The following is a 19,503-nucleotide window of genomic DNA, read 5'->3' on the forward strand; positions in this document are numbered from 1 at the left end:
AAAACTTTTACTTTCCAAGAAAGAGCATTTCATACATCCAAACATGACCTTTGTTCATTGTACAAGGAACCTACTGGTATTTTTTTTACACTACAATAGATTGCAAGGGTAGTCCCGCCATTTTGGGTAAAGAATTTCAATTAAATATTTGCAAACCCTGAAATTACTCAACGACACCATGTAGGTTTGTCCTACTAGGTTACGTGCAAAAACAAACCAAGCCAGACTAAGTAGCTGAACATTACTAAATTTGGGTATCACTATAATAATTTAATGTGGTTAAGGATAAGGAGATGATTAGGCTTAAGAAGATTCAAAATTATAGAAAATTAATAAGTAGTAACGTTTAAAAACACTATTTAAAACCGTCTCTCAATTATTTTTAACCACCCCCCCCCCCCCCATTTGTCACGGTCACAATCTTCGGGTCTCTTCTCTTCTCTGCCTCAATTAATAACATGCCGTGTCGAAATCTCTCTGCTCACGGGGAAAAAAGGATCTCTTTTTAGGCCCTTCTTTCAAAATACATATCCTCTTTTCTTTTGTTTTTCTTTTTGTTTTGAGATCTCTTTAGATCTAAGCCGGAAAAAAACTTAAAGAAAGAAAGAGAGTCGGCGCGAAATCGAAGATTTCTAAAAGGAGTTTGGAAATCGAGAAACCGAGAAAGTGATTGAGGTAAATGATATGTACTTTTCCTTCTCATTTTAGAATACAATTGCAGGATTTGTAACATTTTTTTCATGACTGAATTGTTTTTCTTGGGAAAATATTTTCTTTTTCATGATTTAGAAGGAATTGATATGATTATGGTTAATTTAGAAGGATATTATCATAAAACGAAGGTCCGTCTGAGTGAAAATTGAATAGGATTGGTTCAGGCTATCTCTTGGATTTTTTTTTTTCGTTGAATTTTATTTATTTTATTGAGATTCCTTTTGTTTCGAAATTTTCAGATCTGAATCCGGTACAACAAGAGATGAGATTTACTCTGGAAAAAAAATTACATGAATCAGAAAATCATAGCAATCGATAGAAATTTCATGGAATTATTTATTTGCGATTTTTATTTATTTTGAAACTTTTCTGTCTTTTAGAATTGTTTTATATTTCTTCTATATTTTATGTGAATTTCATTTTCATTTGCGTAATTTCCCCCTGAATTACGCAAACTGATCGAAATTTTATTCATTACAAATCATCCGCTTTTGTTTTTTTTTATTCCAAACTTATTTTTTCTTCGTCTTCTGATGCGATTTTGTTTCCATTTATTTGTCTTTTGATATTTCCACTCCCTTTTTAAGCGTTTCCAGCTCCTTTCATTTCCATGTTTTTTTTTTTTTTTTTTTCTGAAGAAAACCAGAGGGTGGAAATTAAAATTAAAAATAAAATTGATCACTTTTTTGTGTTTTTTCCCTTGTCTCAATTTCTCTCTGGATTTTGGTAATCTTCTTTGCTTTATTTTTATATTTTTTACAAAATTTTCAATGAATGATAATTGTCCTATCTCAGCTATTTCTGTCATTTTCTTGTTGCTATGATTTTATCTATTTTTATTTAAATTTTTAAATAATTATTGATATTAATCCATCCCAGCTAAAATTTGAAAACTCTTTTGGGTCCATTGATCCTAATCTCGCCATGATTGGATGATCCTAACCCTCTATGGAAAGGAGTCCATTCCAGGTATTTCTTGAGAATAATTTAGAATTGATATTTGCAGCCCTTCTATATTAATGAAATATTTCTTCAGTAATTTACTTTGACTAATTTCATTAATTGTTAGTTGTTTTTTATTATCCAACGTGTGTCATGTGTATAACTGAACTCACTGGGCCATTGCGGGTATTTGATTTGGGAAATGATATATGCGCCCCTTTTTCTTCCTTGGGCCACCCCAACTTTTGTTTTTTCATGGGTACTGATAAAGGAGTTTTTATATGGTGTCCAATGATCAAGTACCGTCGAAACGGTACCACCCTTGATATTTGATCCAAGAGCAGCGCACTTTTTAATATGATGCTGTTGGATTAAATATCAAGGAAAATGATATTTACGCCCCTTCTGATTAGGACACCTAGCATCAGTGTATCAATGACAAAAAAAGGGCTAATGTACTTGATGTCAGAAAAATCCAGTGGCTTTCTTGCAAAGTACACTGGCAATGGGTGTCCCTGGTGATCAAAAGGAGCGTAAATATCACTCCCCATTATCAAGGGTGGTACATTTGATGTGCCACCTTAACGGGACTTCACGGTCGGCCACTATATAATTTCTCCTCATAAAGTCATAAATACATCCCAACTTTTTTTCTTCCTTGGGCCACCCTAACTTACAATGAAAGAGTACTCATAAAGCCATAAATACACTAAAGGGGCCTTGGCCAGGGAAGAAAAGAGGGCGAATATATCACTTCCAAATAGATTTTCCTTTAATTATGTACATTGAACACATTGATATGGATGCCATGCACAAATTTAAGGAAGTCAGGGAAACCTGTTATGCTTAGGTGCTTTTTTAATTCATAGACAGAACATAAGTTATCTGTCGACCGACCAGAAAATGTGAACCCTTCTGTTATTAACATTACAAGAATATCAGAATTTAAAGCAACTGCCCCTGTGCCTTTTTTTTATTCATAGACTGATCATAAATAAAAAGCTCAGAAATAGCATCCAAACATGACTTGTAATGCCAGAATTGTTATTTTTTACTTTTCTCGGATGATTCTAGTTGCAAAACGGGCCCTTCTTTTATTTCTTAATCCAAATGCCATGATACAGACAGCAAGAAAAAAGAAGAATGAGAAAATAATAGAGAAAAAAGGAGGGGGAAAATAAACCAAAGGAAAGCCGAGTACAGGTCAGTGATCTTCACCTTTTACTTGAGAGAAGCTCGATCATTTGGCACTGCCATGTTTTTATAATTGCACTAAATAATCTTGTCCTTTATTATTTAACCAGTTGTCAAATTTAATTACATCTCCCAAGAAGCTGTAAGCCCAAATTGAAACGGAAAAAGACAAGTGAGTAAGTGAAATTATCAAAACTACAGATGGTAGTGCCAATATCAGTTCCTTCATTTTTTAGCGGAGAAATCAGTTTTGGACTCAAAAATCGATTTCCAAAATCCAAAACAAATAAGACGTTTAAGATTATGACAAACCGATTGTGAGTCCAAAACCAATTATTGGACTCAAAACTACATTTAATTTTGAGTCCAATAATTGCTTGGCTAAATTATACAATTAGCTATTGAGCAAAATGGTGAGCTCTTGTGGGTCATATTAAAGTAAAGTAGGAGGGCCGATAACGTTTATAAGCTTGATTTTAGTCAGTTCCCTCCCTCTTTCTTTGCATTTCCGCCCCTCATATTTGTCTTTTCGTAAAATGCGGTTTCTTTTGTCTTCTTATTATCTTCTCCTACGAATGAAGGCATTTTCAGGAAAAGACAAACAGCATGGTAAAGTATTGAAAGTTTTAACAGTGAAAATCTTTATTCCATGGTCCCATTTCTCATTGCCCATCACCATGTGTCCATTGATTTGGACGGGTAATAGTTTAACTCCCCATTCCTCACGTACCAGTCGGTTGGTTTCTATTATTAATTTATAGGAGGCATGTGAGGTGGCCTATGAATAAAACGAGCCAAGAGGTGCCTCATTATAATGAGAGGTGGGTCCCATCTAAGCCTTGTTTGTTCTAGATTTTAATAATTCATTTTGAGTCCGAAACTGATTGTTGAACTCAAGATTAAGGCCTTTTTTTATTATTTTGAGAACCTATTGCATGTCCAAACGTAATTACTGTGCTCAAAATTAAACATAAATTTGAGTTCAATAATCTGTTTGAGGCACATGATTTTCAAAATCTAAAATAAATGGGAACTAAGGCACGTTTGGCTGCCATGAATTTATTTTTTCTCTTGATAAACTAGTGTCTCCAAGTGGTGAGACTGGGGTAGAGAGGGTGAAGTGGCTAAAAATCAGGAAATTAGTGCCTCAAGTGGTGATAAGTGGCTAAAAATCGGGAAACAAAAAACTCTGCTCAAAATACTTTTTTTCTGATTTTTAGCCACTTCTCACCCTCATCTCAATCGTGCGGCTACCACTATCATGATCCAACGATCTAATTCTAACATAGTGATAGTATACAAAGGCTCATATCTTTAAAATTGAGGACCATGACGTGACTCACATCCAAATAAGGTGGAAAATTCCCCTGCTTTCTTATTTCCTCACCAACCGTGTTCCTTTTTTCTTTTGTTAGAATTATCTTGCCCATCGAGGCTTTGGTCCATAGTGACCCAATTCTTGCCTATTCCGGCATTGGTCCATAGTGACCCAACTCTTGCACATTCCGGCATGGGTCCACAATGACCCAGTTCTTGGCTATTTCGGCAATTTCCATTGTGACCCATTTCTACTCGCCCATTGAGGCTTGAGTATCATGTAGTCCCATTGAGGCTATGATTTATTGGCTTTTAAGCCCTCTTCGTGACACATCAACAAGCAGCATCTTCTTCGGCAACTATCATCAATGATCATTGACAGCAACATAAGTCTTCATCAAAGGATATTCATCACAGACTTTTGGAAGTGTGCATGAAATCGGTTGATTTTGATTGCATTTGTAATTTGGGGAATTATATTGTATTGGAGAATTTTTTTTATTGTTGTGAAATGTTCAATCGATATACGTTTGAGGGGGCATGTTAGAATATGTGGGATCCAAGGATTGGATTGGGTTAAGATCTCACCGTTGGATCATCTTGGAGGTAGATTATGTAAGTAGGGAAACGAGGCAACTAGATAAATTAGTGAAGTGGATTAGAAGAGGCAAGCAAGAGAGATTATGAAAGTAGATTTGATTAGGATTATTTCCTTCTATAAGTAACTTAATTCCATTCCTTGTTTATCATGTAAGTGCTCTATATAAGCACACCTTGAGATTATTGTAAAACATCCAAGAATTAGTGAAATCTTAGAATTTATCATCTTTAATCTTGTGCTGAGAGAAGAGTCTTTCCCTAAAATTAGTTTCAATTTCTGCAGGGACACAGAGGAATTTTAAGCAAATGGATCGAGATATGAACGATATAGAGAGTGAAGGGTTCGAAGGGAAGGAGATGGATGGGAATTTATCCAATGAGTCGGACCAAGAGATTGAATTAAGAGCCCCTCTTCTGAGGAAGAGGATGAACACTACGTCTCAGATTGCCATAGTCGGAGCCAATGTCTGCCCCATCGAGAGCCTCGATTACGAGTAAGCTTTCTGCTTTCTTCCTTCGCCATTTTTAGTTTAAGATTAATCTCATTAAAAAGATTGATTTATTTTTTAACATTTTATATGATTGTGCGCATGAAATTTACTATTTTTCTACATGCACCCACATCTCAGGATGATCCAAACCGTTCATTTTATGGGCCACAATGCAAATAGGTTGTACCCTGTAATCATCTCCCTAGGATGATCCTAACCTTCTGGTCTGTAGGAGGACTGTAGGTTATGATCATCCTATAGAGATGATTTAGGGCGTACAACCTATTTAAGTTGTGACCCATGAAATGAACGGTTCGGATCATCAAAGAAGTGGGCCCCGCTGTACTTCTAAAAATTGCTAGATTCACTGTCACACATCATGTGAAATCTCATTTTTTTAATCACAGCCATCCACAAAAGTTTGAAAGGCTGATTTCTCGGCAGGCACTTTAAAGTCTCACATTAGGGAGTAATGTACCTGATTGTAATACATTGAAATCCCCTCACTACGTGTAGTGAGTCTCACATTTGATTCAATTTAATACATTGAAGTTCCCCCCACTACGTGTAGCGGGTTCCACATTTGATCCATTCGTTTGACATCTTTGCTTCGGATATTATATGGCTAAGAAATAAAGCCAATCATGCATTGCAATAATAGTTGGAGCTATATGTAGTTCTTATCTGTTCATTAAAAATGTACGCATTATTGGATGATTGCGTGACATTTGAGCCATTGATTTTCAAAGCAAAGACTAGATCAAATAATTAGTGGGACCTACTATTTTGTAGTGGGTGGACCACATCTTATTAGAATGCGGTCGCCCTGCCAAACCATTCCTCCTCATCAAATATCTATTGGTGTCAACAGGCCAACCGGATTTTGGTCCGATCGACCATGTCTGAGTTACAATCTGATCGGATCCTAAAATAAAAATAAAAAGAGTCTCAGTGGGACCAACATGATCCAAACCATTTCTTTTCTTTTCTTTTTATGGGTCCGAGAGTAGGCAAGGCTGCTGGATGATCTAAACCCAATTTGAGGACCTTTGTGGCTCCCACTTGTGATGTCACTGCAATTAAAACATTTCAAATGGAAAGGTTTTAGGATCATCCCACGGCACTCTTTCTGGAACACAGTCAACATAGGTTAACCCCAAAAATGAATAATTTAGATCATCTATTTATATGGGACCCACCCACTTATTTGTGGGCTACACGTCTACACAATTGCTGCATAAAAACTCTTTTAATAAGTCAAGCTTAGGCACACCTTCTTGAAGCCGTATTGAAGTTTCAAAGAATACTCCTACAGTATTTAATGTCGTTGCAGGGGTTTTTTCTATTAAATTTCTCGATCTTATCTTGTTTAAAGCTAATCCCTTCACAAAAACAAACAATCCTTCTGGAAAATGATGGTGACCTGATGCGCGTGGTTTACTTGTGCGCATCCATAGGGAATAGTCCTGCCCTAAAAATTGGGGTGGGGAACCCTATGTTATAAAAAAAATGATGGTGACCCTCATTTTACATAAGAATTTTATACAAGGAAAATGATATTTCTACTCCCTTATGTTTTTTGTGTACCACTTTTCAGAGTATCAGCCTCACTAGTCCAAATTACAAGTTACCCGTTTATCCAAGTTTTTTAGGCGTCTTGTTGTAAGATCTCGTCATTTTTCCTAACTTCGTCGAAATCACTTTTCTTCGTGGTTTTGCCGTGTTCGGTGGGCTTCTTTATCATTGAATGTGTAATGTCGAAGGCACATTACATGTTTCATGGCGCTATTCAAAAGTCGGTAGAATGGCCTACAAATCAAAAGTGTGAAATGAAAACAGACCAAGTTCTCATGATGTCAATGGTCATGAGATTTTTGGACCTTTAAGTCATCCTTTGTCACAAATATTAGTGTCCCACCCATAATTGCATGAAGGGAAATGATATTTCCACCCTTGTTTCCAGTTTTCCACCAATTGTGTTTGTTTTTTCTACATTTTTTAGGAAAAGGCAAAGAAGGGGAGTGGAAATAGTGAAAAAGGGGTGGAATTTAGACTTTAGAAAATCATAAAAAAGTTTCGCCTGGTCTTAAACTTTTGAGTATGCTAGACTGAAGGGAGCCCTTACAAAAATGAGGTGAAAGGGTGCCCTCAATGGCTGCACATCACCATCGACTTTTCAGCCGATGAGGGCGCCCTTTTACCTCATTTTTTGCAAGGGCGACCTTCATTCTACCATTCCTCTGAACTTTTTGTAGTACTTCTTCATTAATTTCTCATGTAGTACTGTGAGTTTTAAAATTATTGAAAGAAATGATATAGGAATCAAGGGGGTTACGAACTAGAAACTTCAACGATGAGGTTTAACCAACGTAGATTGGAAACAAACCTTAAGCCGTTTGGTTTCATTCTCTTTCTTCCACTACATTTACCAGATTACGTATGAGAATTGTTCATGAACCAGAGCTTTACCACTATGGCCTCACCTAACCTAATTCTTGTGTAGATGTCTTGTATTCTAGTAGTGATTCATCACCCAGGCTGACCACTGCCGTTTGCTTTCCGTGGACATACATTGGCACACTGCCAAATGACTCTTGTTTCTTGTTATATGTTTTTGTGATTCTTGCATCTTATCTTGTCGTTGGCTGCACGTTGAGTTTGACCCTATTTTTGGGAGATTCGAGATCAGGAGTTTTTTTTTTTTTTTTTTCACACTGACATGTGTCATGTGAGCATTGCATGGGAGCAATTAGGCTAGGCTCTTTATCCTATGTTGAGAAAAACCCCACAATAGCAACCCACAATTTCAATGGCAAGGCAAAACGAAATTGGCAAACACAAGCAATCACATGAAGACACGGATTTAGGTGGTTCGGCGTAAAGGCTACATCCATGGCAGAGTTGACGAGAAAATCCACAATAAGAACCGGAGATTACAAGAGAAAAACGTAACTCTCACCAAACCTACCAAGAAACCCTTGTACACTCTTTCCCCCCTTTTGAGCTCCCAACCCTCTTCTCAAAACAAGAATGTTATGCCCAAAAGCCCCTTATACAAAGCGGGTCAAAATAAGCTTATATGAACCGGGCTGAACTCGCTTAAATAATGGGCCGGGCTGAGCAGAATTTTCATAGCGTTCGGAGAGAGAGAGAGAGAGAGAGAGAGAGAGAGAGAGAGAGAGAGAGAGAGAGCATACTGACATGGATGTCTTGCCTAATTTTATATTTACACACTCATTGCCATACCAATTTTAATTAATGCGGAATGATCTACGTACTGTGTATACCACATCATCTGTGGTTCTGTGTACAAATGAGTAATTAGTTTTAGATCATGAGCTAATATAGTGCTTTAATACTTAATTTGGCATTGGATAAGATAGTGAATCATATTGCTCTTATAAGTGGTAGACCTGAAATGTAGTAGTTATTGTGAGATCCCGGAAATGGAGGAAAAGTTAGTTGGCTATATATGTGGATTTCTCCTCTCCCTATGTAGACGCGTTTTCAGCATCTCCAAGGGGTAGGTCCCGCGGAGTGGGTCGGGCACAGTTAGTGCTGCTGGAAAACAAAACCGGGGAGGGTAGATGACCCAGAACCGGACAATATCTACACAGTAGAGTCGGGGCGTGACATAATGGTATCAGAGCGAGACCTCTCATCTAGTACGGTGTGCCAGCGAGGACGTTGGGCCCCAAGGGGAGTGGATTGAAAGATCCCACATCGGAAAGGGAGGAAAAGCTACTGGGCTATGTATGTGGATTTCTCCTCTCCCCTTTGTAGATGCGTTTTCCTGTGGAAAAAACAAAACCGAGGAGGGAGATGACTCAGAACCGGACAATATCTACACAGTGGGGTCGCGGCGTGACAGTTTTAGTATCTGTATTTGTGGATAATCCAATATGCCCTATGGATTAGATTGTTTGTCATTTATATTTATCTGTACACGTGTTTATTTATTGTTAATTTGTGAACAATTTTTGGTTAGGTCTGTGTCTGATATCGATATTTTGTCTCATCTTGCTTAGGATTGTGGAAAATGATTTATTCAAGCAGGACTGGAGGTCAAGAAAAAAAGTTCAGATATTTCAGTACATTGTCCTTAAGTGGACTCTTGCACTCCTCATAGGCTTGGCCACGGGGCTCGTTGGCTTCTTCAATAACCTCGCGGTTGAGAATATAGCTGGTTTCAAATTGCTGCTCACCAGCAATCTCATGCTCCGAGCTAGGTAAATCCTAATAACCAAAGCTTGTGAAATATTTTTATTTGATGACCATCACTGGAAGACCTAGTATAATGCAAAACCTTGTAGACTAGACTAAAAAACAAGCATAGAAATCAGAACAAAAAGAGCGATCAAGATCACAAATGAGGTGCAAGAGCTCTCTTGATTCTTCTTCTTGAAGCTTATCTCATGCCATTAGACAAGTAAGTTTATTTACTGCTGATATTGGCACTGCCATGTTTTTATAATTGCACTAACCCACCTTGTCTTTTCTTTTTTAATTTGCTTCTGAGAGCTTTTTGGGACTTGTGATAAACTTTGACAAGTGGTTAAATAATAAAAGACAAAGTGAGTTAGTGCAACTATAAAAACATGGCAGTGCCAATATCAGTAGCCTAATAAGATCAGCACAGTTTGTGTTTTGGCCTATCCATGGCAGGACATCAGTTTTGAAGGCTCCAGTCATCTTTCATTTGTGCCATGCGTATAATTGAGATTGTCCAGCATGAACCTTGTTACTCTACTCAAAACTAATTATAAAAATGATTAGTATTTGAAGAGAATATTGATTAGTCACCAATATAAAAGTTGAATGTCATTTTTATTTTTCAAGGACTAGGAAAAATGCACGTGCAAGACCTAAATATCAGTTCAAATAGTGCAACATGAAGTGGCAATATAATATTGGAGTTGATTAAAAGGACCAACTACCTATGACCTATTCATATAATAGGGAAAACAGTATTACTTTACCTTTTACCGAAATTTTCATCTGAAACCGAAACGTCCACATTTTCAAGACGATCGAAACTTAAATTGATATTTAAAATCTTGCTCTTAAGCATGGTTTGAAATTTCGACCAAAATCCAAATCCGGTCAACCCGAAATGGAATGAAATTTCTAACGAAATTTAACCTAATTTTAAAATTTTCGATCGAAATTTCATTGCCCCCGAAATCCCGTCCCGAAATTTAAGGAATCTCCCAAAAAATATATGGATTTTATCTCTTATTTAATATTATCCTGAAATTTCGGCCCAAAATTACTGAAATTTTGACCGAGTTAAAGTATCTTTTAAATTGATTTTTATGGATTTCGCTTGAAATCCGACTAAATCAATGAACAACTATTTTTCTCGTATAGAATTTTGACCGAAATTTCGATAATTTCGGCTGAAATTTTAGGATCATATTAAATAATTATTAATATTATTTAATATTATCCTAGCCCTCCAATCGATATGGGCTGATCCTAGCCCTCCAATCAATAGAGGTTTCCATAATTGTTGTTCTTCTTCAGTAATTATTAATATTATTTAATATTATCCTAGCCCTCCAATCGATATAGGCTGATCATAGCCCTCCAATTGATAGAGGTTTTCATAATTGTTGTACCTCTTGAGGTGCCCAGAATCCGTCAATATTTTGCAAGTGTCTTGCATGAGTAATATAAAGTAGTTGTTTCGTCATTGTCATGTCTTTACCTCTTCTTGGTTTTTTTTTTCGTAATTGTCATAGACAGGTACCCTGTGTCGGTACTTTTCGTATGTAGATTACGATTTTACCCTAAAGAAAGTATTTAATATCATAACATATTATTAAAGAGAATAGACATAATACAGCTGGGATATAGATGGGATTTTTGACAAAGGGTGGAAGAACTTAACCCACGATTCTGCCTTTATATATAGTAGTTAGATTAGATTTCAAAAAACTATTTAACAATAAAATTTTAATGACCTTATATTCTAACCTTTTTTGTGCAGAGGGCTTTCCTACTGTTAAATTTTCAGGCACTCCAAGTAACTGTTACGGATTATGGTTCCAGTGCAGGTACTACCAGGCATTCTTTGCATATGGAGGGTGCAATTTGGTTTTGGCATTCGCTGCTGTTGCCCTTTGTGCTTACATTGCACCTGCAGCTGCGGGATCTGGTATTCCAGAAGTGAAAGCATACCTTAATGGCATTGATGCTCATTCCATGTTGGCACCCAGTACCCTCTTTGTAAAGGTGAGTCCTAAAAGTAAACCAAGACTTTACAAGCCGAATTATGTAGTTTAGTTCAGTAGAAGTCCCAAACTTGTATGACAGGGAGGAGTTTGAAAACTAATTTGCACTCATGATGTTTTTTTTGGATATGATATGTGAGGACTTTATTATGGTGGACCAGCACCCAACCCCAAACATCACTCACTGATCCCATGCTGAAAGGATGATCCTGTCCCCTAGACTAAAAGAGGTGTTATGTGGTGTTTTGAAAAAATAATAATAATAAAAATCCCGTCATCGATTTCTTCTAATTTCTCAATTTTGGATTTTGCGGTCCAATGGAGTTTATCAGATGCTGGGAGGACTTCGACATATCCTTATGAATTTCATCTTCCTGGAAAGGAAAAAAGGAAAAGAAAGATGAAACATAAATCATGGATCAACTAAGCCCTCTCGGGGCGTGGGAATTTTGTAAATATCCCATTCCGAAAATTGAAAGTTCGAAACAATTGGGACTTTTTCGGAGGTTGGATGCAGTTTTGTATATTCACAGTGCTTGATTAGGAACGCTGGATCTCTGTTTGGCATGGGATCACCATCCTAGTTTGTATGGCCTAGTAGTTGCCCACCAAATCAACAGTCACGACACATGCCGCATTTATGTTGAATGGTTAGCAACGAAGAGATTTGCAGCTTAGGAGCAACAATACCACATGGAATTGGCTGGTGATAGGATAAATTTTTTTTCCCTCTTATTCTCATGACATTTGTATTACCAATTGGCAGATTTTTGGTTCCATTTGTGGAGTTTCTGGAGGATTTGTGGTGGGTAAGGAGGGGCCTATGGTCCACACAGGAGCGTGCATTGCGTCATTACTCGGGCAGGGTGGGTCTCGCAAGTACCATCTTACTTGGACATGGCTTAGGTACTTCAAAAATGATCGGGACCGTCGAGATTTAATCACTTGTGGTGCTGCTGCTGGTGTGGCAGCCGCCTTCCGCGCCCCAGTTGGTGGGGTCCTTTTTGCCCTCGAAGAAGTAGCTTCATGGTATCAACATCAACTTTCTATTTTTATCTCTTTCTCCTTGTTTTCTAAGATGCAGAGGGAATTAACATTTGAATTTACTAGAAAGAGGGAGTCACTCAACATAGATAAATGAAGAACAAAATGAGAAGTACGTAAAGGGAAACAATATCGACACACCCTTATCTTGTCAATGGCACTACTACTTGATTAAACAATTTTCTGATTGGATGTTTATATCTTTTTGGGAATCGTTATGGCCTTTAACGTCTAACTACAGAAGTGTAAATACTAAATAGAGTGCCATAATTTTCTGATAAGCTGTTGGTATCGTGTGTTTTTTTTTGGTTTTTGGCAATCTTCAGGTGGAGAAGTGCCCTTCTTTGGAGGACATTCTTTACTACAGCTGTAGTAGCTGTTGTATTACGAGCTTTCATAGAATATTGCCGGAGTGGGAACTGTGGGCTATTTGGGCAAGGAGGTCTGATAATGTTCGATGTCAGTGCGGCCATTACCACATACACCACAGCAGATCTTCTAGCTGTAATTTTCGTTGGAGTCTTTGGGGGCATTTTAGGAAGTCTCTACAACTATTTCTTGGGCAAGATCATTCGCGCTTACAGCATCATAAATGAGTATGTCCCCTAATTCTGATATTTATAGTGATTCTGATGCTTGATGATCATGATCATGTTAAGAAATTTATTAATTAATAGTGTGAAACAACCAATCACTCCAAAAGCTTAAGTGTTTTGAGTTGGTGCTATTTAGTCATTTATACTTAACAATCTCCCTCACGTGTGGCCCCTCTTTTTTTGGGTTGGCGTTACACGTGGCACATGTGTCCCTTCTTTTGGGATGGCCGTACACATGGATTTTTAATATCAAGGAGTTAGTTGGGTTTTGAACCCAGGACCTGTACTGAGGCAATAGCTCTGATACCATGTGAAACAACCATGTGAAACAACCAATTAATAAAAAAGGTTAAGTTGTTAGAGTTGGTGGTATTAAATCGTTTATACTAAACAAATCAAAACGATATTTCGGTCCCCTTTTCAATCATTTCTGCCTCATTTTGTTTCCACCCCCTTTCCTATATCTTTGTGTACCTTGGAGTTTAGTTGCAATTCACCTTAGATGTGTGACACAACCAATTACATCAAAAGCTTAAGCTGTTGGAGTTGATGTTATTTAATCATTCAACTCTCCCCCTCAAGTGTGGGCCCTCGTTTTGTGTCGGCGTGGCTTTTTATTTTTTTAATATCAAGGAGTTCTTGCTTTTTGAAACTAGGACCTGTCGTGTGAGGCAATAGCTTTGAGACCATGTGAAACAACCAATTACTCAAAAAGCATATGTTGTTAGAATTGTTGTTTTTTAATCATTCAAAGATGGCCTCTTATTTTGTGCATAATTTGTTATATTGTTGCTGTTATTGCTAATCCTGAATGTTGTTGTTGCAGAAGAGGACCTCCATTCAAAATCCTCCTAGTCGTCGTCATCTCCATCATCACCTCATGTTGCTCTTACGGCCTCCCTTGGCTAGCTAAGTGCACCCCTTGTCCCACCAACTTGAAAGAGCAGTGTCCCACAATAGGCCGCTCTGGCAACTTCAAGAACTTCCAATGCCAACCGGGCCACTACAACGATCTCGCCTCCCTCTTCCTCAACACTAACGACGATGCCATTCGCAATCTCTTCAGCTCCGGTACAGAATCTGAATTCTACATCTCCACTCTCTTTCTCTTCTTCGCCGCAATATACTTCCTTGGCCTCATAACTTACGGCATCGCCATCCCCTCTGGTCTCTTCATTCCGGTCATCCTTGCCGGAGCTTCCTATGGCCGCCTCGTCGGGACCCTTCTCAGCAAAATCACCGACCTTGATGCCGGCCTCTTCGCTCTCCTTGGAGCTGCCTCCTTCCTCGGCGGTACAATGAGAATGACAGTTTCAGTTTGTATCATACTACTAGAGCTCACCAATGATCTACTCATGCTCCCCTTAGTCATGCTGGTTCTTCTTATATCAAAAACTGTGGCAGATAGCTTCAACAAAGGAGTTTATGATCAAATTGTGAAGATGAAAGGGTTGCCTTATTTAGAGGCTCATGCTGAGCCTTACATGAGGCACTTGGTAGCTAGAGATGTGGTGACTGGCCCCTTGGTGACCTTCTCTGGGGTGGAGAAAGTTGGGAACATAATGTGTTCATTAGAGATGACTGGCCACAATGGTTTTCCGGTGGTCGACGAACCACCTTTCTCGGCGGCGCCGGAGCTTTGTGGGGTTGTGCTTAGGTCTCATTTGCTTGTGTTGCTCAATGCAAAGAAGTTCACTAGAGAAAGGGTGGAGAATGGGGGGGAGATTGGGAGGACGTTTGAGGCATTTGACTTTGCTAAGGCTGGGTCAGGGAAGGGGTTAAAGTTGGAGGATCTGGATATAGAGGAGGAGGAGATGGAGATGTATGTGGATCTTCATCCAATTACAAACACATCACCCTATACTGTGGTGGAGACAATGTCTCTGGCAAAGGCTGCATTGCTCTTTAGAGAGGTTGGACTTAGGCACCTCTGTGTGGTGCCTAAGACTCCTGGGGTATGCTCTCTCTCTCTCTCTCTCTCTCTCTCTCTCTCTTTCTCTCTCTCAAATGTCCTGTAAGATATCTATATATATGGGCTTTTCATATGGTTTATTCACATACATGCAGGTATATGGTGATCTTATACTTGTAGACACCATATAAAAAACTCTTATTTATAAGATGGGATTTTCTAGGCAATTCCTCGGCTCACTTTTGCAGCAGAGAACAGCCACACAGGCTTACTTTTTAGCAGATTTTGTCTTATTCCATCCGAGGTAGCTGTTCTCTCCTACAAAAGTGAGCTGCTAAATGGCTTTCCGTGAAATTGCCTAACAAATCCCCTATACTGTATACAATGTGGAGCCCATCCTATTTTTTTAGTCAGCTAGAATATGGTGTGTGTGCTTAATTAGGGCGCCACCCTTGATATTTGATCAATGATAAACGTTGATCGAATCACAGCCGAATTTTCCAGAGGCTGTCGTTGGATCAAATATCAAGGGCGGAGAACATATGATTTCACTTTTTTTAGTCTCTCTATTAAAGTTTAATTAGGCTTGTGTTTCATCTTTGGAAATGTTTATATAATGCTGTTGCGAACCAAGTGATCGAAACACTTGAATTGTGCCCACTTGCAGAGGCCTCCTGTGGTCGGAATCTTGACACGTCACGACTTCATGTCGGAGCACATCCTAGGGCTCTACCCTCACTTCGAGCCCCACAAGTAGATCAATCATGAGATTGAGGGTTTGATGAGCTTTACCTTAATTCTTGAACGATTATGTTATGTTAAGCCAAGGGAGCAGAAAAATATTGTGCTAGTCCTAAAGAGGTATGAATCTACAACCTTCTCATGTATTATCTACAGCTTTTCTTGTATTATTCTTTATCATCGTGTTTTTTTTTTATGAGGCCTTAGTAGGTGTTGCAATTTGAGGCCTACATGTGTGTACATTAACAATACGTTTGGATATAATAATTCTTGGAGTTTCGTCACTCCCCATATTTCTAATGTTTTTGCATACTCCTTTGTGATCTAGGCTGTATATTGTGATTCAATGTATGTGGGGGCAATCTCTATTTCTCTTTGAAATTGGTACCCTTGTTCTTTTAATAAAATCAACATTTTCTCGAGAAATGAAATTTGTTTCAATGGAATATTAGGCCATGTTTGGAAGCCATGAAAGTTTTTTCAATGGAATATTGTTTTATCAAGTGGTGGGAAAGAAACAAGGAGGTTAGAAGACGAAGAGAATTGAGAGTTGAGAGGGTATGGTTGAGGAGAGGGTGAAAGATAGGGAAAAGAAAAACGTACTCCATTCAGAATAGAGTTTTATTTTCCCTTATTTTCCTACCACTTCGCATCATGCCCTCTCTCACTCTCCTCTCCCTCTCAATTCTATTCCTCTCCAACTCTTCCTACCCTTCTCGAAACTTGGTAAGCTAATATTTTATGAAAAAAGAAAAAAAAATCATGGTTGCCAAACATGGCCTTTGTTTACAAGTGGTGAGATGGGAAAGGATGGTGGGAGGAGAGACTTAAGAGGGCATCAGTGAAGAGAGTTGAGAAGTGACTTAAAAAATTAAGGCAACAATAGCCTTTTCTTAACCTCTCATTATCAGGTCTTCTCAGGCCTATCCTTCTCCTGGCCGCCCTCGCATTAGGTAATATTCTATGGAAAAAGACTTGATGGTTACAAAACATGGCCTAAAAGTAAAAACAGCAACGAGCGTTGTAAAACGAATGGTTAAAAGAAAAATGATGACATTAAAAAATGCTATGGTTTGGCTATGTTAGGGATATAAAAATCTCGGGATCTTAAGAGATTAGGAGTTTATCCATCGGATTGTCTTCTTGGCTTAACCAAATCTTTTGTATGTTGAGATTCCACTGGGCTAAAATAATAGAAAGAAAGAAACCACAAGATGCATACACTGTTTTTACATGGTTCTGCCAAATTGCCAACATACTCGGGTGAAATAACGACCTTTAAGTAAAATGCAAGGGTTACAATGAATTAACCCAAATCCCACAATAAACCACAATCATTTCCCTTTGGGTGTGGTTTTTTTTCTTCTTTTATTGACTCAAGCTCACTCTCTCATATTCAAATTAGGAACAACTAGGAATCTCTCTCTCTCTCTCTCTCTCTCTCTCTCTCTCTCTCTCTCTCTCTCTCCGAGTATAACAAGAAAACATAATCTTTTTTTTTTGAAATGGAACTAGAAAACATAATCTAACTCTCCTTTCTCCTAGTCTAACTAGTTACATATGTAAAGTTTAACTTAATCAATCACAGTCTTGAAAGATCCCACTTAGGAGGGAAAATCTCGTCATTTTCCTTACTAGGTAAATCTCCCTTGTATTTCGTATCATTTGATGTCAAAACTCTAGGTCAACTTAAAGCAAGGGAGGATCTTCACCCAAGATACAGTAAGGGCCCGTTTGGATACCTCATGCATTTGTATTTTGATTTGGATTTGAGTTTTGGATACAGACTACATCAATCATCTTCATAATCATGTTTTAAGAGAGAGAAAGAGAGGGAGGGAGGGATGTCTCGTTGCAGCCGGAGCAACGTTGAGGAGCAGCGGTGAAGGAAGTTGCCACAAATATTGATTTCCTAATAATGTCTCGCAGAACAGATTTCAAAATCGGAATTTTTTGCACTGTCGTAGCTGATTTGGAAATCTAAAGGATCTGATCCAGTTCAAAAAATGAACTAAATTCAAATCTTAATCTTGTGGGTATCCAAACGTGGCCTAAGTGATATGTGCTTCATGTAATTAAAATACTGGCTTTGGTAGAGTTATTAAAAGTGATGGTATTCCTCTCTCCATATGACCTAATTAGTGGCCAACAACACCACTATGCATAAAATCTTCCCTTAATTTCCTCGGCCTCTTGTCGCAAAGGACCAGCTCTCCATGAGAGCAGACATTCTGGAGGGGAATACCACTCCACCCCGAATCTTCCAAGCATGCAGCTATAGTAAATCTGATATGAAGAAATACATGGTCCATTGTCTCAACTGTCTCAATTGCCTCTACACATAGAGCACAATGGTCTATATATGATAAGCATCTTCCAATTTCGCAAGTTATCGCCTGTGAGAATTTTTTCCCGAAAGACCATACAACCGAACGTGCAGACTCTAGCTAGGGGTGCAGGAATGCACCAAACTCTAAATATATGTGAGGAGATAAGACAAGGAACAGTATAATAATAGTTAAAAACAAATAGAAAGACAGATACTGAATGTAGGCGATAGAATTTTGGGAATCATTATAACCTTTAAAAACGGATTGGAAAATGTAAATAAAGAATAGTGCCATTACTATAATATAGGACTACACATTATCTCACTACTTAAAAATACTACTGTATACAACGACACAGCGTGTATGTCTTTCATTTATTACTGGCACATGCTATGCCATCACCATACCTTGCACCTAGCTAGGACGACAATATAAAATTTTATTTCAACCATATCTTCACACACAGTTTATCACAAAAAAATACATACATTAATTCATTCCTTAGCTATTTTTTTTGTTATTTAGTGTTGCCACTTATCAAAAGGAAATGATATTTACGCCTCTTTTATCACCAGGGACACCCATTTGCCAGTGTACTTTGCAATGAAAGCCTCTGGATTTTTCTAACATAAAGTACATGAGCCCCCTTTTTGCCACTGATACACTGACGCTGGGTGTCCCTGGTGATGAAAAGGGGCGTAAATATCACTTCCCTTATCAAAATTGTCTAATCTATGGCTGGGCCATAGCTTCAAGACGCTTTTTAGATGCATGCGGAGATAAATCCCCTCAACGTCGATCTCCACAACCATGTAGATGGTACATATTATTTATTGATTGAGTTTTCATAGACGTGCAAATTGATACAATGGTTAGCAATGGCTTATGCTCGGAACTTCGGTGTCATTTATTTCACTAGTAGCTTGTACTAGAGATATGGCATTAGGTTCCATCACTACATGATTCAATCCTTTCCATATTTCAACCCATGCATCTTCAACACTTGCCATAATCCCTCTTTGGTTCTGTTTCCGTACATTCAAGATGCTTGATTGAATGCCTCCTTTGGATAGGAAACTAAGGAAAAGAGATATGCTGTGATTACAAAGCTTCTTTTTGTCTCCTCAACTTTGCAAAAGTGGGTGTGGAGAGAGAGAGAGAGAGAGAGAGAGAGAGGGAGATTCTTAATGCCCACATAAAAAAGAAAGAAAAAGAAAAATCAACTAAGACGAATACTAGGAATACCCAACTACGAACAAAACTTTGGTCCAGTATGGTTAGGAGGAAATTCCTTCAGTACCTATAGATATACTCGTGTGCCTGTATTTACTAAAATACACTTAACCCCTATTTCTTAGGATAGCAACACATGCCCCAATTCTACTT

The 19,503-nt window shown here is 38.2% G+C and overlaps 1 protein-coding gene across 5 annotated transcripts; it reads left to right on the forward strand.

The window, feature by feature from the left end:
• Positions 1 to 389: 389 nt before the first annotated feature.
• Positions 390 to 16,097, forward strand: CLC-C (chloride channel C). Of its 5 annotated transcripts, none has more exons than XM_077375433.1 (9): positions 390 to 675; positions 1,594 to 1,683; positions 5,051 to 5,261; positions 9,287 to 9,487; positions 11,318 to 11,495; positions 12,261 to 12,523; positions 12,865 to 13,134; positions 13,961 to 15,089; positions 15,714 to 16,097. In XM_077375433.1, the coding sequence occupies exons 2-9, from the start codon at positions 1,647 to 1,649 to the stop codon at positions 15,801 to 15,803; spliced, it is 2,379 nt and encodes a 792-aa protein (XP_077231548.1). In that variant the 5' UTR covers positions 390 to 675; positions 1,594 to 1,646; the 3' UTR covers positions 15,804 to 16,097. The 5 variants fall into 5 exon arrangements, with proteins under 5 accessions (XP_077231548.1, XP_077231549.1, XP_077231551.1 ...); XM_077375434.1 differs by lacking the exon at positions 1,594 to 1,683 and adding an exon at positions 2,781 to 2,859; XM_077375435.1 differs by lacking the exon at positions 390 to 675 and adding an exon at positions 2,781 to 2,859 and having other exon boundaries at positions 1,636 to 1,683.
• The last annotated feature ends 3,406 nt before the right edge of the window (positions 16,098 to 19,503 follow it).

The sequence above is a fragment of the Tasmannia lanceolata genome, unplaced genomic scaffold (genome assembly GCF_043159265.1).
Source record: "Tasmannia lanceolata isolate RefF3 unplaced genomic scaffold, GAP_Taslan_0.1 ptg000054l, whole genome shotgun sequence".
In the NCBI taxonomy this organism is placed as follows: domain Eukaryota; kingdom Viridiplantae; phylum Streptophyta; class Magnoliopsida; order Canellales; family Winteraceae; genus Tasmannia; species Tasmannia lanceolata.

Coding starts and splice junctions, on each gene's coding strand:
- CLC-C (XM_077375433.1), top strand. CDS start 1,647: ATGATCCTAACCCTCTATGGAAAGGAGTCCATTCCAG. Junction 9,488..11,317: donor AATCTCATGCTCCGAGCTAG/GTAAATCCTAAT, acceptor GTTCCAGTGCAG/GTACTACCAGGCATTCTTTG. Junction 15,090..15,713: donor TGGTGCCTAAGACTCCTGGG/GTATGCTCTCTC, acceptor GCCCACTTGCAG/AGGCCTCCTGTGGTCGGAAT.